General features: G+C 52.6%; 2 protein-coding genes across 8 annotated transcripts; one reads left to right on the top strand and one right to left on the bottom strand.

The window, feature by feature from the left end:
• mark3a (MAP/microtubule affinity-regulating kinase 3a) lies at positions 1-17,375 on the top strand. Of its 7 annotated transcripts, XM_086127769.1 has the most exons (19): positions 1-553; positions 3,481-3,678; positions 3,896-3,949; positions 5,662-5,710; positions 6,527-6,592; positions 7,401-7,471; positions 7,615-7,671; positions 7,949-8,185; positions 8,266-8,385; positions 9,339-9,438; positions 10,232-10,344; positions 10,416-10,563; positions 10,974-11,194; positions 11,337-11,440; positions 11,615-11,749; positions 12,632-12,901; positions 13,597-13,623; positions 14,612-14,656; positions 16,710-17,375. In XM_086127769.1, exons 1-19 carry the CDS (start codon positions 503-505, stop codon positions 17,056-17,058), a joined length of 2,415 nt encoding a protein of 804 aa, XP_085983895.1. In that variant the 5' UTR covers positions 1-502; the 3' UTR covers positions 17,059-17,375. The 7 variants fall into 7 exon arrangements, with proteins under 7 accessions (XP_085983895.1, XP_085983900.1, XP_085983897.1 ...); XM_086127774.1 differs by lacking the exon at positions 11,615-11,749; XM_086127771.1 differs by lacking the exon at positions 13,597-13,623.
• Positions 17,376-18,472: 1,097 nt separating this feature from the next.
• On the bottom strand, positions 18,473-22,793 carry ckba (creatine kinase, brain a). The gene is made up of 8 exons (XM_086127777.1): positions 22,626-22,793; positions 21,426-21,627; positions 20,794-20,948; positions 20,569-20,701; positions 19,880-20,051; positions 19,693-19,816; positions 19,280-19,469; positions 18,473-18,764 (listed from the first exon to the last, which is right to left on the bottom strand). The coding sequence occupies exons 2-8, from the start codon at positions 21,616-21,618 to the stop codon at positions 18,586-18,588; spliced, it is 1,146 nt and encodes a 381-aa protein (XP_085983903.1). The 5' UTR covers positions 21,619-21,627; positions 22,626-22,793; the 3' UTR covers positions 18,473-18,585.
• Between the last annotated feature and the right edge of the window lie 357 nt (positions 22,794-23,150).

The following is a 23,150-nucleotide window of genomic DNA, read 5'->3' as shown; positions in this document are numbered from 1 at the left end:
CCCAGCCGCCGAGCACTCGTAGCCATTTTGGTCGCACCTAAATCATCCCATCGAGCTCCTCGTCCACTTTGGGCGGCCCGCCATGGACCAAACCGAGCCGACGGCGAGGATTTATACCGTTGAACCCGTTTGAATCCTGCCCGCCCGACGACATACCGCCGCCGCCTGGCATTGGAGGACATGACTCGTCGCTGCTAGGCTGACTTGAGAGCGGAAAAAAAACCGGGGCGTTTTTTGGGCTGCTTTTTTTTTTTTTTTTTTTGGAAGTGGTGACCGAGCAGCGCCTCCGTCAACGTTGTCCGAGTTCACTTCGCCCCGACGGGCCCCGGGACGACTGGTATAACGAGCGTTTTGCTTTTTTTTTTTTGCCCCTTGCGAGCAACTCCAAAGTGTTGCTTCACCACTCGGTCGGAGATCCATGCGACTGTGGCCCTCTTCCGCCGCCGCGGGATCGAACGAGGTGTCACCGGATCGCGGGCTGCTTGCCGTCGCTTGAAACATCATGTCCACCAAAAGCCCTTTGCCCACCGTCAACGAGAAGGCCACCGAGAGTGTGAGTAGCCGTTTGTGATGCGGGGACTCTCTTTGCACCTATTTGATTGCGTTTATCGGACGGAATCTTCACGTATTGTTCTTTCGCACACATTTCGTAAACAAATCGGCTTCCTCTTCGGCCTGCCCAAAGTGCCCCCCCCCCCCCATTCCTGTTCGGTGTGAACTCTTTGCGTGTTTTTTGGGGGGTGGTGGGCGGGGGTTGTCACAGTTATCCTGGCGGTATGCCGGTGTCAAGTTTTGGAGCGCTCGTTGCTTATTTGGGATGCGTTGGGAGCACTTTAGGCCCCAGCCGAACAAAACTACAAGACACTACTTTGACTGTTGGCTTGGCAGGAGAGAGAGGAGATTGTGTTCTGGCTTCCGATTGGCTACGTGGTCTGTCAATCAGGGTCCTCGACCAGTCGGATTCGGAAGACGAACGTCTGAATCGAGCCCACTTGTGACCAACAGAAAGCACCCTGCCCGACTCACTGCTCAAAACAAGCGCGACACGTCTTCGCACGCACTTCCGACTCGGCTTGTCAGAATAAACCGCTGTGTATTTATTTTAAGAATACATTTTCTTTCAATTACAGTGTTATTTTTTGATGATATCAATGGTTTTGAGCATTAAGTGAACAGGTATTAACAATTTACACACAAGTGTTTTAAATCCTGGCACTGGTGATGAAGGTATGCAACAATATTGGCAAACAAATGAAGCGGTATCTTTTCTGAACCACGTGTGGAATCTGACGCATGACCACTTAAATAACAAGATGAGCCAGAAATGAAGTTCCAGGAGCTTTTGAGTCCGTGCCATTTGTAGTTCCTGATAAGTCAAGTTTCCAATCGGAAGTGCTGCAGAAGCCACCTTAAATCCCAGGGTACATTTTTGGTCTAGATGTCATTTCTGGAGCTGCTTTAAAGTCCAGGTGCTATCTCACTTTTTGGCTCCTGGTAAGTGACGTGCGGCTAAATTTAGCCAATAGTTCCTGCATCCGAATGTGCAATGGCCCTCCGAAACGCCATCGTTTCAGGATAGCGTTCCTGTGGTGCGCAAAGGCTTCTGTTTAAATTGATCACAGCTGATGGTTCTGTTGGACTCTGAAAAGGTTCCGCTACCTTTGGGTGTTAAACTGCTTACTGCTTCAAGAAAACGTGTCAGGCGTTAGCCTCATAATAGCAGAATGACTTCAATCATTTTTGAGCATTTTGGGCCTTGATTACATTTTGATCGATGCTCTATGCGGACGTGAAGGCAAAACAAAACAAAAAAAAAAAACACGGTGCTATTTATTTTTTAAAATGTCTTTTGGCAGTAAGTGAAAAATAACGGAAGCAATTATGCTGTTAGTTATAAGTGGTTATAGTTGCTGATTCCATAATTGCGCGGTTCATAATTGCGCGACGCTGCAGAGGAAGGTGCGCCGTACGTCTGCGACGCGTCTTTTTCCTTTGTGCAAGACATTTACACCCCCCCCCATTATTTCTCAATCGGGAACTTTCAACGGGAATGACAGGAAGTGTCCCTGCTAAACGGAAAGCTCTCCTTGCCCACAAGAGAGAGCATTTCTGTACTTTAGCTGTTGCACAATGTAATTGATTCTTAACTTTTAAAAAAAGTACTGGATTGCGACAACCCTAAAGGCATCCCCTCGGTTACGCCGCCTTCTGTCCCCGCAGTCTGTGATTGGCCAGTTTGATTCCGGCCGTGATGCGTTCAGAAACAATAATTAGACAATTCAATTAGAGGCATGAGATGGGGGGGGGGCGAGCGGGGGCCGATCTTCCTCACAAAGACACAACAAAACACTGGCTGCCCTGGAGGAAAAAAAGAAAATCTTTCCAAGATGACGACCAATCGAAGTCATACTTTTGTTCTGAAAGGTCACTTTACCGCCACAGTTGGCAGCCTGTCTCTGGCTTGATGCAGACAGATAATTAGGACCCCCCCAACCACCCCCTCCTTCCTCCCTCTCTCCTTCCTGGCCTGGCCTGCACTATTTATCTGTGGGGAAGTTGAGAGCAGAGTCGAAGAAGTCGGCGGCGGTCGTGGCCGTCGGGTCATGGTCGGGCGTTCGGCGACATGACGGCGCCAAGGAGGCGCTGCAGCCTCGTGAGTGGAAAAAAAAAAAAAAAAGATGCCGGCCAGACTGAAATGTCGCCTAAAACGATGTTTGTGTTTTAATTGGTTATTTAGTAACCGACACGTTCAGCACTTGCAGAGCCAAAGACTCTCCAGGGCTCTCGGCGCTCCTCAAAGTTCCGTGTGGTGGGGTCACGTTTCCGCACGGACTGACCTCCATCCGGTTTTTACTTTGTGCCCCCAAAAAAAAATCAATGTGTGGTGAGAACTGCCGCCAGCAGCCACGGTCACGCGACCACTCGGGCACGCAAGCGCACGAATCGGATTGACTTCCACGACGACGCTCCCAATTCTCGCGCCCGCTCACCCGTTTGTGTTGGCGACTTTGGGTTCGCTCTCGTGACGCCTCCGTCGCAGAAATCTCTCCCCGCAAATTTTGGTCAATGAGACGACGCGGCGTCAAGAAGCGCATTAGCCGTTTTTGCGGCGAAAACGACAAGTGTGGTTTTCGGTTAACTTGAGCGCGGCTCGCGCGGCGTAATGAAGTTTTATCCATTGATTGATTTTTCAATCGCGACTCCCATTCAAACGTTATTTCGAGACGAGGCAATGGCAATTACCGACGCCCCAAACGCGGGCTGGGAAACGAGTCAAGTCGGCCGCTACGTCGCGACACGCTGCCGGCCTAACTACTTCAAAATAAAAGCATCCCTAAGCTCCGATGTCCCTCTGTGGTTCGGGAACTCCTTCTTGCCGTCGTTAACTTGCACCGGCTGTCGCGGAAATAATCGTCACGATCATCCCGTTTTGCCGGCGTTGTGGAGTAACGGCGGACGCTTTGGCTCCCTCCCCCGCAGCACACGTCCTCTCACGGCAATGGCCGACAGGAAGTCGTCGGCGGCGGCGGCTCGCGCTCGTCCCGCTCGGGGTTGCGCTCGCGCAGCTCCGAAGAGCCGCAGCAGCCGCACGTGGGCAACTACCGCCTGCTCAAGACCATCGGCAAGGGCAACTTCGCCAAGGTCAAGTTGGCTCGTCACATCCTCACCGGCAGAGAGGTAAGCGCAAACCCTCCCGCGGCCTTCTTTGGCCTCATCCGACGTCCGTGGAATGGAGGTTGTCCCCCCCCCCCCACGACCGCCTCGTCGCGATCGTCACCCTTCTTGTCGTGAAACGTGACTGCGGCCGCCTCGGGGTGTCGCCGCCGTTTTGTTTTCTTTTTTTGTCTTTCCACACGTGAATTTCTTTCGCTTCCTGTTGCTTTCTGCGCTGCAGGTGGCCATTAAAATCATCGACAAGACGCAGCTCAACCCCAACAGTCTTCAGAAGGTAAGAGCGAGCCGACGGCGAGAGGGAGGGGGGCCTTCGTTTCGGAAGAACGCGGCTGCGATGAATGTCGTTATTTGCCTTCACTTTGCGGCGGTCACGGCGATGATCACGTCCGATGTCCTGTCACCTCGCGTCCGCCTCGGCGCCCCCCCCCCCCCCTCGCTACCGGTGACGGCGCCGTGCCGCGGCCCCTCCCCCTTCCGCTGGCCCCGCTTTCCCCTCGGCCGGCCCGCCGGTGGTTTTCCATCAGTTTTTCCAAAGCGCCATTGATTTGGAACCGTTTGTGTGTCACAGAGCCCCCCCCCCCCCCCCCCCCCAAAAAAAAAAAAAAAAAGACTGCAAGCAAGCATGGCAGCGGAGCGCACGACATCCACACAAAACGCCGGGACGCTTGATTTTGCTCCCACGTTTATTTTAGGAAGTCGGCGCCGTCTTGAAAGACTCGAAACGGTGAAATGGCTCTCGCGCGCGGCTATAAAAAGCGCGAGTTGCGGCCTCCTCATCGCGGCGCGTCGGCCCGATGAAGAGTTGACAAATCCCCGAGAGAGTTTGAGAGAGGGAGAGCGGCGTCACCGCAGATTGAAGCCGCCCGCACGCTAATCCCCCGGGATCGGACCTTTTGTTCACATCTGCTGCGCACCCTGAAAATTGCGGCCTGACTTCATCCCGCTCATTTGGCGTCTGTACACGAGAAAAAGCCGCGAAAAAGACTTCTTTTTTTTTGGGGGGGGGGGTAACATTTGCACAGGACACGCCACCAAATCCAATCCCCCAGGTGCCAGTTTAGCTCAGAAAGCGCCACGCCTGGTGAAAATAACGTCGGATTTCAATAAATATGACAAAGAGAGAGAGAAGGGCGACGCTTGTTGGCGGTTCAAAGCAGAATGAAAGCGCGCGAGGCGGCCATTTCCGATCGGATTCACTCGCGAGGTCCTTTCTGCGCCCGACGAAACAAATTCAACATGCACGGATGAATGGGCGTGAGCCGGCGCTAGTTTGGAGTCGTTAGCTTAGGTTAGCACCATCGCGCTCATCGTGTCCACTTTTGGTGAAATTAGTTTTAAGGTTTGAAGCGGCAGCCCAATCTGTGAGCCTGGCAAAAAGTCCCCCCCCCCCCCCCCCAAAAAAAAAACATGGTCTGGAAAAAAAAAGGAACCTTAAACCTAAGATAGTTTAGGTAGTTAAAAAAAGAGTCGATTTTGAAATCAATGAGTCGTTTCGATCTCAATCAAACTTTGACCGTAAGCAGTCGGCCAGCCCTCGGCCGCGCATGACTGACGACTTCCCCGTTTTGTGCGCACAACAATTGCAGGATGTCCCGTCCGGGCGCGGCGGCCGTTGTCTTATCACCCGTCCGTCCGTCTCCCCGAATGTCGCTTCTCGACACCCGGGCGAAAATTTGAAACCCCGGCTGCCGCTTCCCTCCGTTCCCTCTCGCACGCCGGCGGCGAGCTGACTTTGATTGGCGCTGTCGAACGGGTCCTCCCGGGTGAAGAGCAACCTCCGGTGGTGTGGGGGGGGGGAAAGGGGGGGGGCTTTGTTGTGGAGGAGGTCTTGCGTCCTGGATCCCATACATATCTAGACCATACAAGTTGGTTTTTTGTGCACCAAAAACCCCCCAAAAAACCCGGACTCAATTGTCAACTTGTTTTTGATTTTTATTGAATGCTTGCCTTGACTTCATGCCGCTCACTTTGTCTTTTGCTTTTCAGCTCTTCAGGGAAGTCCGAATAATGAAGATCTTGAATCATCCCAACATTGGTGAGGGCGCCTCTGACGCGCACGCCTGTCCGCTTTTCCCACTCCTCCTCCATGTTTTTGTACTAAAAAAGACAGAAAATACGGCGAGAAGTGACACCGTAACGTGCTGTGTCGTCACGAGCAGCGCGATGATCATTAGGCTCGCTTGGTTTGAGGAGGATTCTGATATTTGGCAGAGTAAAATTCCAATATCTAATTAATTGGACCATTCATAAACAAAAAAACAAAAAAAAATGGCAGCTTTTTTGGGGGGGGAGGCGGGGCATCGAGGCAGAGCACAATGTCATTGGCTGCTGGCATATGCGAGTAAACATGCCGCGTCTTTCAAATCGGTTGTCTCCAACTTTTTTTTTTTTTTTTTCTCTGCGAGCAGTTACGCAGCAAGGAGGGAGGATGCGAGACACTCCAAAAATGGAAAAAAGAAGGGAAAAAAAATCAAAATATGGTGCCAGCCGGCATTCGTTAGCCACCGAGAGCAACACGAGTCGCCCACCGCTCTGTTCTAAAAATAGCTCACCGGCGATGGGACGCCGCGATTTACAAAGACGGATCAAAACGGAAGAAGAATGTTAACGCGTATTTATTTCAAACAGTTTCTTCTATTTATTTTTATTTTTTTAATTGAATAGATTGTGTTCAGCGGGGGGCGTCAATATTGTATTTAGGGAGCGAATGAGTTTCATTTTGGAGCCGTACATTCTCTCCTCGCTCGTCTTCCGTGTCCACCCCGGCGTCTATTCGTCGCCGCTCTCCCGCCCGTTCATGTCCGCGCGCGCGCACTCAAGCGATGTGCCTTGTGGTTGTGCGTCCCGGCAGTCAAGCTGTTTGAGGTGATCGAGACGGAGAGGACGCTCTACCTGGTCATGGAGTACGCCAGCGGAGGTGAGCGCCGAGTCACTCGCAAGTCCCGTCAAAGTCTTTTGCGAGCGTCGCTCTTCAGAATGCTTCGCTCGTCGCATGCGCCCGCACGCTCGCCCCCATCGATTGGCGGGGGGGGGGGGGGGGGAGGTCGCAGCCAATGCGATTATCTCCCGAGGCGACGTCCCGCTCTGATCGCGTTACTCGGACGTCAAGTCAATAGGAGCGTTGGCTCCCTTTGGACTTGGGACGCCGGCTCCTCCGCGGCATTGAAATGAGACCATTACCCCCTTCGGACGAGTCGACTGGTCTGCGCATCCCCCCCCCCCGGTCGCTCGCCGCGCCCAAGTTGTGTTTTTTCTTCGCCCTTGGAGCTCCTTGGAACAGGTTTTTGTGACTAAAAACAAAGGGGTAATGAAGTTGCATAAGTGTGCACACCCTTCAGCGGCTCGTGACGTGGCTTTAGAATGGGGCCCTCACTGGCAATTATTTTCAGAGATGAATCTGTCTATTTATTGGATTCATGGATGAATTGGATCAAAACATTAAAAAAAAAAATCCTTCTCTTGTGCCAAAACTGCACAAACATAAATTGATGATGATCCACTTCGCCGTTTTGGTCTGTAACGTGGACTCTTATCAAAGTAAAAGCATTATTTATAATTATTAAAAATAATTATCCATTATTCTGAATGTATTTCTGAAGTCCGTTGGCTGATGTTTGCCGGCCGCAGCTTGTGCCCTTCGGTGGGGAGGAGGCCCCCCCGCGCGGCAAACGCACGCCGCCGCCATCTTGTCCTCATCTGCGTTTCCTGTGTGCTGCCGCTTGTAGGGGAGGTCTTTGACTACCTGGTGGCGCATGGAAGGATGAAGGAAAAAGAAGCCAGAGCTAAATTTCGACAGGTACCGGCCGCCTCCAAGTGTTCCCGCTTTGGGCACCTCTGCTGACGGCAGGCGGGGCGCCGCTGAAATCGACCTCTGAGGAGACGCTGTTGATTTTTAAACGACCGCACGACTGCGAAGGGCTCATTTTGTTCCCGTTGCAGATTGTGTCGGCGGTGCAGTACTGCCACCAGAAGCACATCGTCCACCGAGACCTCAAGGTGAGCACACGTAGCCCAAAAGTTGAGGAACCAGGTTTTTTTTTTGGGGCGGGGGGGTTGTGCCAGGAACCATCCGCAAATCCCGATCCTCATCAGCGGGCTAAAATGAGCAAAATGTCTCCGTTGGTCGCAAAATGTCCGAGTGAAGTTTTGCCTTTTACGGAGGGGCAAAATATTAGCAACAGCCCCTCGGATGATGCGGCGCGCTGGTAGACGAGAATTTTGTGACCCCCCCCCACCCTCAAAAAGCGTCCTTCCCTCCGTTTGTCGTCTCCAGGCGGAGAACCTGCTGCTGGACGCCGACATGAACATCAAGATCGCCGACTTCGGCTTCAGCAACGAGTTCACGCTGGGCAACAAGCTGGACACTTTCTGCGGCTCGCCGCCGTACGCCGCGCCCGAACTCTTCCAGGGCAAAAAATACGACGGGCCCGAGGTGGACGTCTGGAGCCTGGGCGTCATCCTCTACACGCTCGTCAGCGGCTCGCTGCCCTTCGACGGGCAGAACCTGAAGGTGAGCCGCGGGCGGGCGGAGGGCAGGCGGGCGGCGGCGGCAACAAACGGCGCTGACTTTCCCCCCGCCGACCTCCGCAGGAGCTCCGCGAGCGCGTCCTGCGAGGGAAGTACCGCATCCCCTTCTACATGTCCACCGACTGCGAGAACCTCCTCAAGCGCTTCCTGGTGCTCAACGCGGCCAAACGCGGTACTCTCGAGGTGAGGGAGGACGCCCCCGCGACCCAAATAGGTCGCCGCGCTTTCTTTCCGCTACCCCCTCCGAGTCCCGATCCCGAGCTCCCAATTCTTTCCCGATGTCCGCGGCGGCGTCTTGTCTTGTTGTGTGTCCGCGTAGTCGGAATCCAATGAGGAAAAATGTCACGTTTGAGAAACGGGTTCTGATAAGCTGCTTTCACTACTCATCAAATGAAAACCTTCCCCCCCCCCCACTTCCCCCATATGTCAGGATTTTTCTTTTCATCCCAAATCGAACTTTATTGGGATAAAAAAAAAATTGGGGGGGGGGGTTATTTTGTTCAATTTTCTGTTGTACCGCGATTGGCAAAAATACATTTGTGCAATAACACAAACTTTGAACACTTGAATTTCCATATTTCTCCTTTTAAAAAAAAAAGTCCATTCCAAAGTATGTTTGGCTGCATTTTCCAAAATTGACTCGGTACCGTATTGTGACTGTCTGCTTTTTTTTTTTTTTGGACTGCATTTTGGTGCGTGTGTGTCCCAGATATTCGGTACATGTTGAAGAAATGACACCAAAAAAAGCACCAAAATATTCCAAAAAATTTATGGCATTTATGTGATTTGGTTGAATGATGATTTGAGAAAAACAAGATTATGATTTTTTTTTTCTCTCCCACTGGTAAATGTAAGAGCCCCGCGTGCGGTCCCTGACTGGCGTGTGGGGGGGCGGGGGGGGGGGGGGGGTCGCGCAGCAGGCCACAACGCGGTCCGCTCCGCGTCCGAGCAGGATCGATGATCATTAGTTGTCCTGCCGGCTGATTAAAAATCTCTCCCCGAGACATTGATCTCATCGGCGGGACGCCAAAACGAACGACGTGGACCTCAAGTGCTCGGGGGCGACTGCCATTTGGAATCGGATGTCATCCGCCGAAATCTAAAAAAAAACGATTTTGACTCTTTGTTTGATGCAGCAAATCATGAAGGATCGATGGATCAATGCCGGATTCGAAGACGACGAGTTGAAGCCTTACGTCGAGCCCGAGCTGGACATCACTGATCAGAAGAGAATAGGTACCCACAAAAAAAACGTTTTTTTGTTGTCTACTCATGATAGACAAGCCCACCAAATGTCATATTGCAAAATGGGAACTGGCAAGATTTTGGCGAGCCAAACGAAAATTGGGTGAATTTTTGTTTTTTTTTTTTGCCAGTGGAGTCTTGATTCACATGGCAACATGAAATCTGGTAGGCATGTCTCGCTCCTCCTGGGACTGAATTTGCTCTAACGAACCAATGGCGAGACAAGTTTGAGTTTCGGCAAAATAGCAGACTTGCTGTTTCTTTTCCAGTCAGACTTTTTTTTTATTTATTTTTTTTTTTTTTTGTGTGTGGATCGGCGACCAAATTTGGTCTAAAACCGACTTTGGGCGCTTAGTCACGAAAGGCTCTGCCGGTAGACCGTCTTTGAGGGGCTCCAGGAAATAACCGGTTTGGCTGGTGAATGTCAATTTTGCAATTTTGATGACCTGAAAAATTTCCAAATTTTCTTGACATTTTATTTTCATCAGAGCAGTGAATCACACGAGATTTTTCGTTGTGGTACAAATCATAAAAAATGAAAAGCTTTCAGAATTCATCCCATGTAGTAGTTTGAAACAAAATATTTTTTTGTCATCATTTCTGGATGCCACAATTAAACCTTTTTACATGGGTGATCATCATCCAATAAACCTGCTGTGGTCAGTATTTCTGAAAAAAAAAAAAATCCAAATTTTACAAGGCGCCGGACTAGCTTATCTCCCGCCGTTGGCTTTTGATGGTTTTGTGCAAAGGAGCCCAAAAGCCGCTGCAATTTGTTGCGCAGACGTGATGGTGGGCATGGGCTACAACCTGGACGAGATCCAGGAGTCTCTGGCCAAGATGAAGTACGACGAGATCACCGCCACCTACCTGCTGCTGGGCAGGAAGGCCTCCGAGGTAAGCGCCCCCGCCCCCGTCCGTCTCGGGCCGCCCCCTCTTGACCTCCAATTGCCCCCCCCCCCCCCCAGTCGGAACCCGGCGAGTCGGCGTCCAGCAGCAACCTGTCGCTGGCCAAGCCCAGACCCAACAGCGAGCTCAACGGCCAGTCGCCCTCGCACCTCAAAGTCCAGCGCAGCGTGTCGTCCAACCACAAGCAGCGACGCTACAGCGAGCAAGGTCGGCGCTCCAAATTCCCCCACCCGCCACTTGGGAGAAGTCTTGCATAAGGCCGCGCCGATCATTCGATCGGCCGTCCGCCGTGGGCGCCTTTGGAAGCGATCGTCAATGCCTTTGGATTGTTGCCAATTCAAATCCAGGTCGACCTCCTGAGGCGGCAGGAAACGCTGCCCGCGCTCACCACCGTGTCCACTAGGTGGAGCTCTGACGCCATCCCATTGAAGCCGCGTCTCTCTCGTGCGCAAAATCTGCACATGAGCGCGGTCGATATGGTGGAGATTTCGCCATCGTTTTGACGCTCGCTTGAACAAACAAATATCGTTGGCTGACTTCAAGACGAGCCTTTTTCTTTTTTTATTTATTTTTTTGCCAAATCTCTCAAAGCCGCGCGTGCTCCTTTCCCTCTCCAGTCGGCCAGAACGCGAGCGCCGGCACGGCCCACCCCAAGCGCAGCCAGACGGCCGCCGTCGACAACGGGAAGGACGACGGCGGGGTCCAGCTGCGCAAATCGGGAGCCCCGGGGAGCCGCGGCGCGGCGCCGCCCGCCAGCCCGCTGCTGGGCAACGCCAACAACCCCAACAAGGCCGACATCCCCGATCGCAGGAAAGCCGGCGCCGCCGCCACGCAGGCCGTGAGTGGACGCTCCGGCCGACGCGACTCTTCGAGACGCCGAATTGAGAACGATTGACCCAAATGAAAAATGGGTCACGCTCGAATCAACTCCCGAAGGTCGTTGACGTCCTCGCTCTCGTGTCTCGCGTTTTCCCCGGCAGAACGTCGCGGCGTCGGCGGGGATGACCCGCCGCAACACGTACGTGTGCGGCGACCGCAACAACGCCGACCGGCTCTCCGTCATTCCCAACGGGAAGGAGAACAGGTGAGAGTGCCGTTGTGGCCCCCCCGCCCCCCCCACCCCACCATCATGTGTTGGAATTTCTATTGTCTTTCTTTCTACGCCGTCTTCTCGCGTTGTGCTGTCCTCTCACGATCATGTTTGATTTCTGCCCGTGTCGTCGGGGGGGGTTTGCGTGGGTGGGTTGCGGGCGATCAGCACGAGCTCCGTGGCCCACGCCGCCGGCGCCTCGCCCTCCCTGAGGCGGCCGGCGCTCGGCCGCTCGTACGCTTGCCAGACGGGCTGGGCCACGCTGCCGCACTCCTACTACGCGCTGGACTACTGCTCGGCCAAGTAAGACGACTGGGGGGGGGGGCGACCTCCCGCCCCTCCCTCACCCGTGCGTCAGTCTCCTGGTGTCTGCGCCCACCGTTCGCCCCCCCCCCCCTCGCCAACCCGCACGTCGAGCCGCTCCGAGCGACCGCGTCGTCACCGCGCCGATGCGTCAAAATGGAATTTGGAGGGAGAAAGTCAACAAAAAATGAGAATGGATTCTCCAGAAAACATTTCGGACAAATTTAGACAAAAGTAATTTGGCAAGGGTGAATTCTATGAGTGTTTTTGAATTTTGATAGAGAAAAAAAAAGACCAAACTTGATGATCTAACAAAATTGTCAGAGAAAGTTGAGACTTGAGCCTTTTTTGAGGGGTGAAAAATTGAGCCCAGGGGGAAAAAAAAACGTTGACGCCAGCCAATTGTAATTTGACTTAAATTTGAAAGGGGCCTTCGAATGAGTCTCAAGGTCATTAAAAAAAAAGCGTGATTATTTTCAGGATGGCGCAGATTTTGGTGTTGAACATCGGAAATGTCGAAAAGAAATCAAGCCCCGCCCCCTCTTCTGATTGGCTGCTTGGATCGCATTGACACTGGAACGCCCGTCCACATGACGCGGCCTCAAGTGTTGGAACACGTTTTGTGTTGGACCGGTATTTTTCTTTTTGGACTTACTTCTCTCCCCCCCCCCCCCCCCCCTTGATCTTTCCTTCATTCTTCCTCCGCCTTGCTCTTGGACCGTTTTTCTTTCCTCACGTTTGAAATGGATAGAAAGTGACAACTTTTCTTAAGAGCATGAGCAACCAAAAGGCTCATTTGGCTCGTGTCTTTTGGGATGCCGTCTGACCTTACGCCCGCGTGTGTGTGTGTGTGTGTGTGTGTCCCCCCCCCCCCCCCCCCAGCGTGACGGTGTCCCCGGGCGGCCAGCGCAACCCGGTGGCGTCCACCCACAGCGTGGCCAACGCGGCCACGCCCGAGCGCCTGCGCTTCCCCCGCGGCACGGCCAGCCGCAGCACCTTCCACGGCGGCCAGCTGCGCGACCGCCGCACCGCCACCTACAACGGTCCGCCCGCCTCGCCCACCCTCTCGCACGACGCCTCGCCGCTCTCGCAGGCGCGCAGCCGCGCCACCAGCAACCTCTTCTCCAAGCTCACCTCCAAGCTCACGCGCAGGTAAGGCGAGCCCGCGCCCGCTTTGGCGTTCTCATACCCCCCCGCCTCCCCCGAGCCAATCGGCGCGCCGCGACGGACTAAGCGGGTCGCCGGCCGCCGCCTGCCCGCCCGCCCGCCCGCTTGCCTGCTCGCGGAAAAAAAGAGCAAAAAGGAAAGCTGACGGCGTTTCGTGGTTAGCTTAGCTTAGTTAGCGCTCAGGTGGGACTCGCTGGACTCGACGGCCTTTCAGCTCGACTTCTTTCATTTTTCGAATGTTTTATATGATTGGCATCTCATTCATTTGCGCCACGGAGGGTTTGGCGTTCCAACGGACCTTGCGAAAACGAAGAGGATTTTGCCCCCTTACAAGTCGGCGTTTTTGCGATTATAAAAGTTGACATTTAGGAGAATGTCAACTTTTTGCGCCTTATTGTACGACCAGAATCTGAATCAGAATACCGTGCATCGACATCTAATTCAAAAAAACAAAAACGTAAGGCGGATGCAAAAGGCCCGCATCGAGCCCAACGCGGCGGCGAGACAAAACCACTTCCGAAGCAGCGGGCAGGTCAGCCGCGGTCGTGCGCCATCAATTCTTGTCGGAGTTGTTTTTGGCTACCGCGCATCCTCCTTGTTTTTGCCGCTGGCCGCCGACGTCCGACGCTTGACGCTTGTCTCTCTCTTTTGTCGTCCTTGTGTGTGTGGTTGTGTTTTAGAAACATGTCGTTCAGGTTTACCAAAAGGTAGGACCAGTACTGCCTGCGCTGTCGCACCGCCGCTGGCACGCCACTAACACGCCGCCCGGCTGCACGCGCGCGCGCGCGCTACATGCTACATGCTAGTTTCACAATCCCTCCAGATGACGCCAAAATGAATCGCGATTTTCCCTACGATCATTTGCGTGCCTTCTCCTTTTGATGTAGACCGCACCGTCAAACGAAACACCCCCCCCCCCCCAAAAAAAAAAAAAGCACGAGCGGGCCTGCTTGACGGCAGGAAACGAGCCAAGCGTCAAGTTCTGAGTGGACGGCCACCGGAGGGCGCCAAAAAACGAGAGAGAGCATTCAGCAGTCCAGCGAGTCCTTCTCCGCCGTTTTGTTTCGTCTCCCACGTACGATGTGGTTTTCTTGTTAGGAGCGCAAACATTTGGACGTGGGAGTTCCGTCGTTGTCGGCTCATGTGGCGTGCTTGCCGCACTCGATGGGCATCGCGCTTCTCCTTCTGGTGCAAAAGGAAGGCCGCCATACGATTGCCGCCCGTTTGTCCTGCGCTTTCACAGCAGCCGGAACGTCAAATGACAAAAGTCATACAGAAAATCGCATCCCAAAAAAAAATCGATGCGCCTGAAGATTATTCTGTTGCCGCACTCTTTGTGGTCAACGATCTGGCGCGCGCTTTTTATTTTGGTGCTCATTTGCGGTCGATCGTTTGTCCGGAAGTCGCAGTTAGCGGGGAGCCGAAGACCGCGGCTGGCCAAGCCAGAGAAGCGGCTCTTTTTTTATCGTGCAGGGGGCGGGGGCGGGCTCCGTTTCATCCCCAGCACTGCTACCAGCTCGGTGTAAAAGGGGCATCGTGCAAGGACTTTTTTTTTTTTCTTTTTTGTTGTTGTTGTTTTTGTCTTTTTGTGCCGGTTGAACGTGAGTGAGCCTTCACGATCCACATCCTCTTCTTGTTCTTGTCTTCTTCCTCCCCCTCCTCCTCCTGGTCTTCGGCTTGTCACGCGTCCCTCAGAGTCTCCACAGAGTTTGAGAGAAACGGGAGACTGGAGGGCTCAAGGTGAGCTGGACCGGGCCAAAACCTTCCCGTCAAGTGGCGCCGGCCGCCAATCGAAAAGTGGCGTATCAGGAGCGGAACGGCCGCGCCGCCGCGCGTGCGAAAGGGGCCCCCCGTCACCTCAAATAACATCCTGGCAAATTCGATGCCAAACTTGAATTCCCCGGGCCGGGTTTCACACAGCCGCCGTTTCGTCAAAAATGCGCAGATGGGCCTCGGCGCCCGATTCTCTTTGGCGGAGTTTGCGCGAAATCGCGGCCTCGGCTGCGACGCTTTTCCCCGGACCTCAGCAAAGGTGAAATATGAACGCCGCCGTGTGGACCGAGGGCTGCGCCACTTCATCCTTTTCTCCCCCAAAAAGTCCCAACAAAATCTCTGCCTCGAAACTTCCACAAATGTTGCCGCGCACCCCGGCGGTCCGCGCAAAAATCATTTGCTACGATGACCCCGGGAGGAAAAACTCGCTGAAGCGATTTTTTTGGAAAGACCAAAAGAACGGTGTTGGTCCCTTCGTGTTTACAACAACAAAGATGTGAATTGCAGGCAGACCACAAGATTGCACTTTCAGAGAAAAATGTTGCCGTTTTATCCCCCGCAAAAAATAAAAAATTACAAAAAACGTGGGCGATGATTGTTTTGAAAAGCGGCGAGCCCTTTGGCGGACCGACTTCAAATGAAGATGGTGCGCTATTGTTGGCTCGCCGCGCGCAGCCTCGCCAAAGCGTTGGACTGCATTTGAAGCACTTGAGCGGATGACGCTTTCCTTCTGACACCCACGTCACTCACCAGGCCAAGCTCCGCCTTTTCAAGTGGCACGCGCACGCACACTCAGTCACACGCAACGCGGAAGGCGAAAATGGCGTTCCCACATCTGCACTTGACGTGCTCATTTTGGCCTTTCATAAGGCCGAATACATTTTGACCCGATTCGGCGGTATGACCCCCCCCCCCCCCCAAAAAAGAAAATCGTCGCAGCGCCCCATTCTATCTTTGTCTACATCTATCGGTAGCTTTCGCACACCAAAGCCAAAGTTGGCCCCTTTCACGCCGCCCATCAAAGTGGTACAAAAACAAAGTTGGGGTTGACCCACACATTTTTTTCCCGCCTTGAGATCGCAACAGGTTGCATGACCGCCGTGTGAAAACCGGGACGGCTGTGTGAAATGTTAATACCCGACAGCGCCACGTTGCGCTGCAAACAATTGTCGCCGTCCAACATCTCCCTTAAATGCCGGCTCGCTTGTTCCGTCCCTGATGTGCCAAGTTTGCATGAATCCAACGTGGAAGGGGCTACGGCGTCCATACTGTCCCCCCCCCCCCCCCCAAATCTCAAGTTTTTTTATTTAAAAAAAAATTGTGAATACATTTGTTTGGTTGGCTGCATGACGTTGGTGCCGTTTCGCCCCCCCCACCCCCTCCCCTTTTGTTGCCCTTCCTGCATGTTGCCGTGTCACTTTCTGACGAACAACCGCCTGCCCGTACCCCCCCCCCCACCCCCCCTTTCATGCCTGCTACAGCATGGTCCATTTTGAGTTGATTCTTCATTTGGTTGCCTTTCATTCTCGACATGATGCAAAAAAAAGCAAAAAGTCGTCAGCTGGTTGAACGGACAAAATGAGATTTTTCATTTTGTCCCCAGGAAATAGTCTTGGCCGCAAGTCGACAGTTTGTGAGCATCCATTTTTGTGGCCACAAAACATTCTTCGGCTCAATTTTGTAACAATAAGTTTGCGTTCAGCGCCCGTAATTTGTATTTTGGGATCACAAATGAGAATTTTTGATGGGACACGTGGATTTATTCGCCGCGAATGAGCATTTTGTGGCCACGAGTTAACACTTTGATCCGAAATTGGTGTTTTGTGGCCACGCTCGTTGTCAAATCGGCATCAGATCGCTTTTTGGGGCGACAAAATAATCTTGAGCGCGGGGTTAAGAGTTTCATCAATGACTATTTTGTAGGCCACGACCAACGTCTCTCCATTTTAAAAAAATGTTTGTTTGTTTGTTCCCCCCCCGTCTGCCACGTTTGACGCGGCTCCGCGACGCGCGTCCGCAGCCGGCACGTGCCCGTCGGGGAGGCCAAGGGCGAGGGCAAGGACGGCAAGCCGCGCTCGCTGCGCTTCACGTGGAGCATGAGGACCACCAGCTCCATGGAGCCGGCCGACATCATGCGGGAGATCCGCAAAGTGCTGGACGCCAACAACTGCGACTACGAGCAGCAGGAGAGCTTCCTGCTGCTGTGCGTGCACGGCGACGGGCGGGCCGAGAACCTGGTCCAGTGGGAGATGGAGGTGTGCAAGCTGCCGCGCCTCTCGCTCAACGGCGTGCGCTTCAAGAGGATAACGGGCTCGTCCATGGCCTTCAAGAACATTGCCTCCAAGGTGGCCAACGAGCTGAAGCTATGAGGGGCCGCCAGCCGCCGGCCCGGCCGTACAATCTCCCGCGTAGCGACTTTCCACGGCTCTCCTTTTGTAAGACACAAAACAAGACCGGGGAAGTATGTAATGAGTCCAAATCATGTACCTTTTTGTTTCCTTTTTTTGGGCAATAATATCACTCGACCGCCGACTACTTGCTCCTTCTGGCCACACGGGGGCGACGTGGTCGATTTGTGTCCTGCTGTGAACCGTGGACGCAAAAGAAGAATTTCTAGTCTTATTTATTTTCTCGTTTCTTTCCCCCGTCCCGCTCCCGAAAAAGATTAAAATCACCACGTAGCTTTTTTTCTTGTTGTTGTTTTCCGTGTAAATAATACCTCGCACCGACAATGCTCTTCGGGGGGGGGGGGTTTTTTGTTTTTCATTTTGCCTTTGGGGTGGAAACGTTACCAAAAAATAACAGTAACGGCATCGAGCACCAGGTGCGTTGGTAAAGGTCACGTGACCGTGACCCCATTAAACGCGTCAAAGTGGCAACTTGGACACGAGCTTTTCATTTCTTCGAATTTGAGGTTTCCCACGTTCACGTTTTCCTTCTGGCCGGATGGCGCGTTTTGCATCGTGTTCCTCTTCCCGTATGTGCTTTCGGCCACTTCCTGTTCCTATTTTGCTGCCGTTCACTGGGCAGGAATGAGTATCGACCGGGTATCTGCGGCAGGCCAAAACCGGCGTTGTTTGAACGGTATCGAGTACTCCTAAAAACCCCAGATACCGGCCACAGATACCAACAGGCCCCAAAAAACTTCCAAGTCCTATTCTGCAGGAGTTGCCGTTGTACTGTGACAGTTTGCCGCGTCGGCCGAGCATCTGTGTCCGAAACATCTTTGGGTATCATTTTTTGTCATTGCGCTCGATCAAAAATACTTGGATCTTTATCAATCTGGGGGAAAAAAATGATATCCTGATATCCGCCTTTTCCCACTTTGGTTCAAATTCCACATTTTGTGTAGCTTTTCACTTGGCACATGAGTGGACCATGATTCCGGGATACCAAAATGAGGGCAAAGTTTTGGGACCAAAGTATCAAGACACCTTTTAGAAGTGAAAAGGAGAATGTTGATCTTGAGTAAAAGGTATTAGGGCCACCTATGAGAACCCCCCCCAAAAAAAATTTTTTTAAATGAGAAATGTGGAACTTGGCATTCTGAAAAAGTGAACAAAAAGTATTGGGATCGCCTACAAAATTGATGTGATTAACTCATTCACTCCCAAAGACGTTTTTAAACGTCTTTTCAGACTTGGTCTAGAATTGGCTGGTACTGAATGAGTTAAGAGGCATGTCCCAAATTTTGTTTTGTTCTCTTCGTGCATTTAACAAAAACAAGCAGGACAAATTCTTTTCAGGAACATTGTATTTCAGATCCATCTTTTCGATACACCGTTCGGGGGGGGGGGGGGGGGGGGGGGGGGAGCGGCGAGGAGAGCGCATTGTGGGACGGTCCAAGCGAAGCGGGCCAAGATCGTTGGACGGTTCCCCGCCGCGTGCCGGCGGTTCTACTTTTGCGCGGGCACCAGGTCGTCGATGGGCTGGCCTTTCTCCAGCTTCTTCTCCATGTCCACCAGCAGCCTGACGCCGTCCACCACCATCTGGACCAGCTCCACCTCCGAGAAACCCAGACGGTCGGCGTTGGAGATGTCGAAGACGCCGCCCACCGCCGCGGTGTCCACGCCGCCTGCACGCCGGACCGTGCGGTAACAAAGGAAGTTTGTTTTTTGGTGATATGTAGATTTACAGCTAACATGTTTTTTTTTTTTCCAAGGCTTAGATGAAAAATACAACCCCCCCCAAAGAAATGGCCACAGTACTAAATGTGATCTTCTTGATCATCCGTGTATCATTTGTTCCTTCCGTTTTAACTTGGCAATCGAAAATTGACAGCAACTTTAACTCATTCACTCCCAAAGACGTTTTTAAACGTCTTTTCAGACTTGGTCCAGAATTGGCTGGTACTGAATGAGTTAATATCCCCCCCAAAAATAAATAAGACAAATTTATCACATTTCAACCAGGCTCCGATCACGAATAAAAAATGGCTCATATTTTAGATTTTTTTTTTTGTTCAACATTAATTGGGAATTTTTCGCTTTTTTGTGGGAGGGCTGAGTGTTAGTCATTTTTTTTCCGATTCTTGCTTGTCCAGCTGAAAGTGAGAAGGGAGACCGGGCTGCCGTGCGGCGCCACACCCACCGGTTCCTCTCTTCTGCAGCCGCAGGCGCTTGAGGACATCCTCGAACTTTGCGTGCTTGCTCATGTTGGGCAGCTTGACGTGGACGCCGGCCCGCAGGCCCGTCCCCAAATTAGACGGGCACGTCAGGACGTAGCCCAGGTGCTCGTTCCACATGAAGGCGTGGCCGCGATCCTTGAACAAGCTCTCGATCTGGAGCGCAAACCGCAAAAAAAATAATAATAATAATAATCAATTGTGGCGTCAAAGACTAATGACACTTTTGTCCTTCAAACTTTTTTTTTGTAAACTTGACAATTTTGAATAGCGCCCATTGTCCATTTTCATCAGGGCAATTTCAGTTTCTCGGGACAAAGGCGGTTTGATCCCAAAAACGAGCCGGCGACGTGAGCCCCCCCCCCCCCCCCCCATTGACCTTGGTGAGTCCGGTGCAGAATCGCTGGAAGACCTCCTTCATGTTGCCCCCCTTCTGCATGGAGATGACCCTCAGGTGATCCTCCTCGTTCACCCACACCAGGAAGGTCTTGTTGTCGTTGTGCCTTCAACGACATCGTCACCAAGTCACAAATGTGCCGGCCAGGAGAGAGGCGGCGGTTCCTCACCAGATGCCCCTGGCGTCCGGCCAGTCTCGGGCCATCCCGGACGCCAGCAGCAGCGGCGAGACGGGCTTGTCAAACAGGAAGTGGTCGTCGATCAGCTGCTGCTGCTCGCCGTCCGTCATGTTCTTCAGGGCGTAGTACTTCCCCTTCAGGTCGCCGCTCAGGGACGCCAAAGCTGTGCGGGATGAACACGCGTCACCGCCAATTAAAAATAACCGCGGCAGCCCCCCCACCCCCACCCCCACCACCGCCACACGTGGAATTTGAGGACTTTTCCCAAGCTGAATCTGAAGTCAGAAAATCTTGATTGGATTTAAAAAGATGCGAATGTGTAACTCCAAAGTGGAAAGACAAGAAAAAGTTCACGGGACAGGATAGGCGGGTGTCGTGCCGCCTGCTGCCACCAGAGGTCGCCGAGAAAAGACAAGAAACGCCCACAAGACGAGTTTGCCGGGTGTCGTGCCGCGTGTTGCCACTAGAGGCCGCCCGGCACCGAAGCAGTCTCCGAATCTCCCAAGCGATGATTTCAGTGGACAGAATGATGGCGTTCCCTCGAACGGAACGACTAAGACTACGTGCGCACCTCTCAAGGTGAATGACAAGGAACCGAGGCTGGCATAAAAAGTTGGCGAAACACGGAGAGCCCGCCACGCTCACGCTCGACAGCAGCAGCAGCACAGCACAGCTTTTACCTTGGATGGAGAGCTCCTCCACGGCTCGGCGTTCGCCGCGGCTGCAGTGCGGCGGCAGGCAGAATCCGCGGACGCTGCGGCCCGTTCGCACGCGAGAGCTCAGCACATAGTTGGGGTCCAGGTCGTCGCCACCCTGGGGGACGGAAACAAACAAACAAAAAACGCAACACGTGAAACCGCAGCAGCGCCATCATGTGTTAAATGAGAGCACTTGGCTCGACTTGCCTGCAGGTGGTCGGCGTCCAGGTCGGTCTTGTGCTCGTCGGAAGGTTTGTAGCCTCCGTGGCGGTCCTGGATGACGGGATCCAGGAGCTCCTTGAACACCTCGTAGGTTTCCTCGTCGCCCGCCACGCAGCCCACCGTCATGATGAACGGGTGACCTACACACACACACACACACACACACACACAGACGAGGTTCAGCTGCATTATGACAGCCTTCCATCCAAATTACACGTAACACCCACTAATGCAACCACTCCAAACAAAAGCCAGCCTACATAGCGTGTGTTATAATAACATGCAAAATAGAGAAAAACACATATTCACTGATGCAACAATGGGGGCCGGGGGGGGGGGGGGTTACACAACCAAACAAACAAACAAAATTGACAATGACACGGAGGTGTGGAGTTTAAGGTCAAACTCACTTGTAGTCTTTGGCATTCGACTCAGCATGACTTAGATTTTTTTTCTTGGTTTTACTGTTTGGTGCTTTCTACCGTCTTTATTACCGATTTCATTTACCGTTTATTGTATATGTGAAATTGCTCCATGTACAGCACTTTTGTAACATTCGGTGAGGATGACGTTAATAGCGTGACGTCACGTCGCCGATGGCGTGCCCGCGCCCTCACCCGGGTTGTCGACGCCGGTCTGGATGACGTCATCGAGGGTGAAGCCGCTGGGCGTGTTCCTGGCGCGCAGTTTGTCGTACATGTCGGGCGTCAGCACCTTGGCCATGTGGTTGTTGTGCTGGCTCAGGTCGGGGAACTCCTGCGCCGACGTGTAGCGCAGCTTCATCTCGTTGTGCGTGTTCCCGAACGGCATGGCGGCGTCCTGAGAACGCCGGGACGGAGGAAGTAAGAGAAACGAGCACATCAGAGGTTTGAGCAATAAAATGGGGACGTCAAACGTCAAGGCGCCTGCTTGCGAACCCGCGGCCACTAGGGGGCCCCCGAGAGACACTCCAAGCATTAGGAGCTTGCCGGGGCAGTGCCACCCTCAACCCTGGCGTGAATAGCAAAAAGAATACACATGGTTCTATTTGGTACACAAAAAGCAGGGACCCGCTATGCAATAATGTCATTTTAAAGCACTTTTCAGATGTTTTCTTCCCTTCAATTGAAATACGCCATCGTGTCATTGACGTCACGCCGGCCGACTGGTTAGCGCGGGGGGTTCTCCCACGTTCCAAAAACATGCGCTATAGGTTGATAGGACGCTCTAAATTGCCCCGAGGTGGGATTGTGAGTGTGAATGGTTGTTTGTCTACGTGCGAGCCGCGACCAATCGAAGGTGTACCCGCCTGCTGTCCTAAAACGGTCGGGATAGACTCCAGCACGTTCGCGAAACAAGTGAGGAGAAGCGGCTCGGATAATGGCTGCATAGATGAATCGCGTCATTTTTGTCCATCCGAGTGATTGCATTTATTGCTATTGTATTACAATTTTTTTTTTTTTTTTTTTTACATTCAAGTACATTTTCAGTAGGCCCTGGAGATGTTCAGTATCCAACTTATCTGTTGCGTTGTTGTGTACAGCATATCAAGCCCAATCTGCTCCATGTCAAATTGCGTTTTCACGGAAACAACGCTGCCGCATGACGTTCGTGAGCTGCGCGACGGATGAAGGAGCAAAAATCAGCATTTGTGCCAGACATCAAGGAGGCCCGAATGCAAATTTGCTTGGAGGCGTGAGCCCGCCGCTGTGCTTTTCATCAATGAAAAGCATTGTGTGTCCGATAATAGGCGCACCAAAGGCAACCCTTGTCATTCCGTCATTCAATCCCTCCATTGCACGACTTGTACGTGCATACATACAAATCCAATTTCTTACCTTTTGTTTGCAGATGTGCGGCCGATTACTACAACTACTAGCCGGGACGGATACGAAGATCCCTATTTTTCCTGCAAAAGAACCCGCAATATAGGTCCAACAACAAGCTGCTCCGGCACTCTTCTCCTCCGCGTCCACCGAAAGACGCCAGCGGAGATCATCATTTATAGACGCCCCCTTCTCGACCCCCATTGGACGATGCTCGCATCCGTTCGCGACGCTGATTTGACGCCTCCTCCTCGCCTGTTTTTAAGGCAATATTGTGCTCATAAAATACCCGGACAGGTGGATTTTTGTATACCGGTGAAAGTAGTTGTTTAGAATATATTTTTTTAAAAAGTATTTTGGGCTCAGAAGATGGATGAAGGAACGCAACAAATCATGAACCCATTATACGTCCTATGAAAACCAAAAAGGCTCCACAAATATGAAGTTTATGTATACAAACAATAAAAAAGCTTAGACAAAAAAAGTCTTAAATTGTCATCTAATCTTGACAATGTTTGGATTAGTAATACATCAGCG

Source organism: Hippocampus guttulatus, chromosome 13, assembly GCF_054856545.1.
Source record: "Hippocampus guttulatus isolate MCC_2025c chromosome 13, RoL_Hgut_1.0, whole genome shotgun sequence".
NCBI lineage: Eukaryota > Metazoa > Chordata > Actinopteri > Syngnathiformes > Syngnathidae > Hippocampus > Hippocampus guttulatus.
Note: the sequence above shows the minus strand (reverse complement) of the source record. Positions and strands in the feature narration are given on the sequence as shown.

Coding starts and splice junctions, on each gene's coding strand:
- ckba (XM_086127777.1), bottom strand. CDS start 21,618: ATGCCGTTCGGGAACACGCACAACGAGATGAAGCTGCGCTACACGTCG. Junction 20,052..20,568: donor GGAGGAGCTCTCCATCCAAG/GTAAAAGCTGTG, acceptor CATCCCGCACAG/CTTTGGCGTCCCTGAGCGGC. Junction 18,765..19,279: donor GCTGCAGAAGAGAGGAACCG/GTGGGTGTGGCG, acceptor TCCGGCGTGCAG/GCGGCGTGGACACCGCGGCG.
- mark3a (XM_086127769.1), top strand. CDS start 503: ATGTCCACCAAAAGCCCTTTGCCCACCGTCAACGAGAAGGCCACCGAG. Junction 7,472..7,614: donor CCAGAGCTAAATTTCGACAG/GTACCGGCCGCC, acceptor TTCCCGTTGCAG/ATTGTGTCGGCGGTGCAGTA. Junction 11,750..12,631: donor CTGGACTACTGCTCGGCCAA/GTAAGACGACTG, acceptor CCCCCCCCCCAG/CGTGACGGTGTCCCCGGGCG.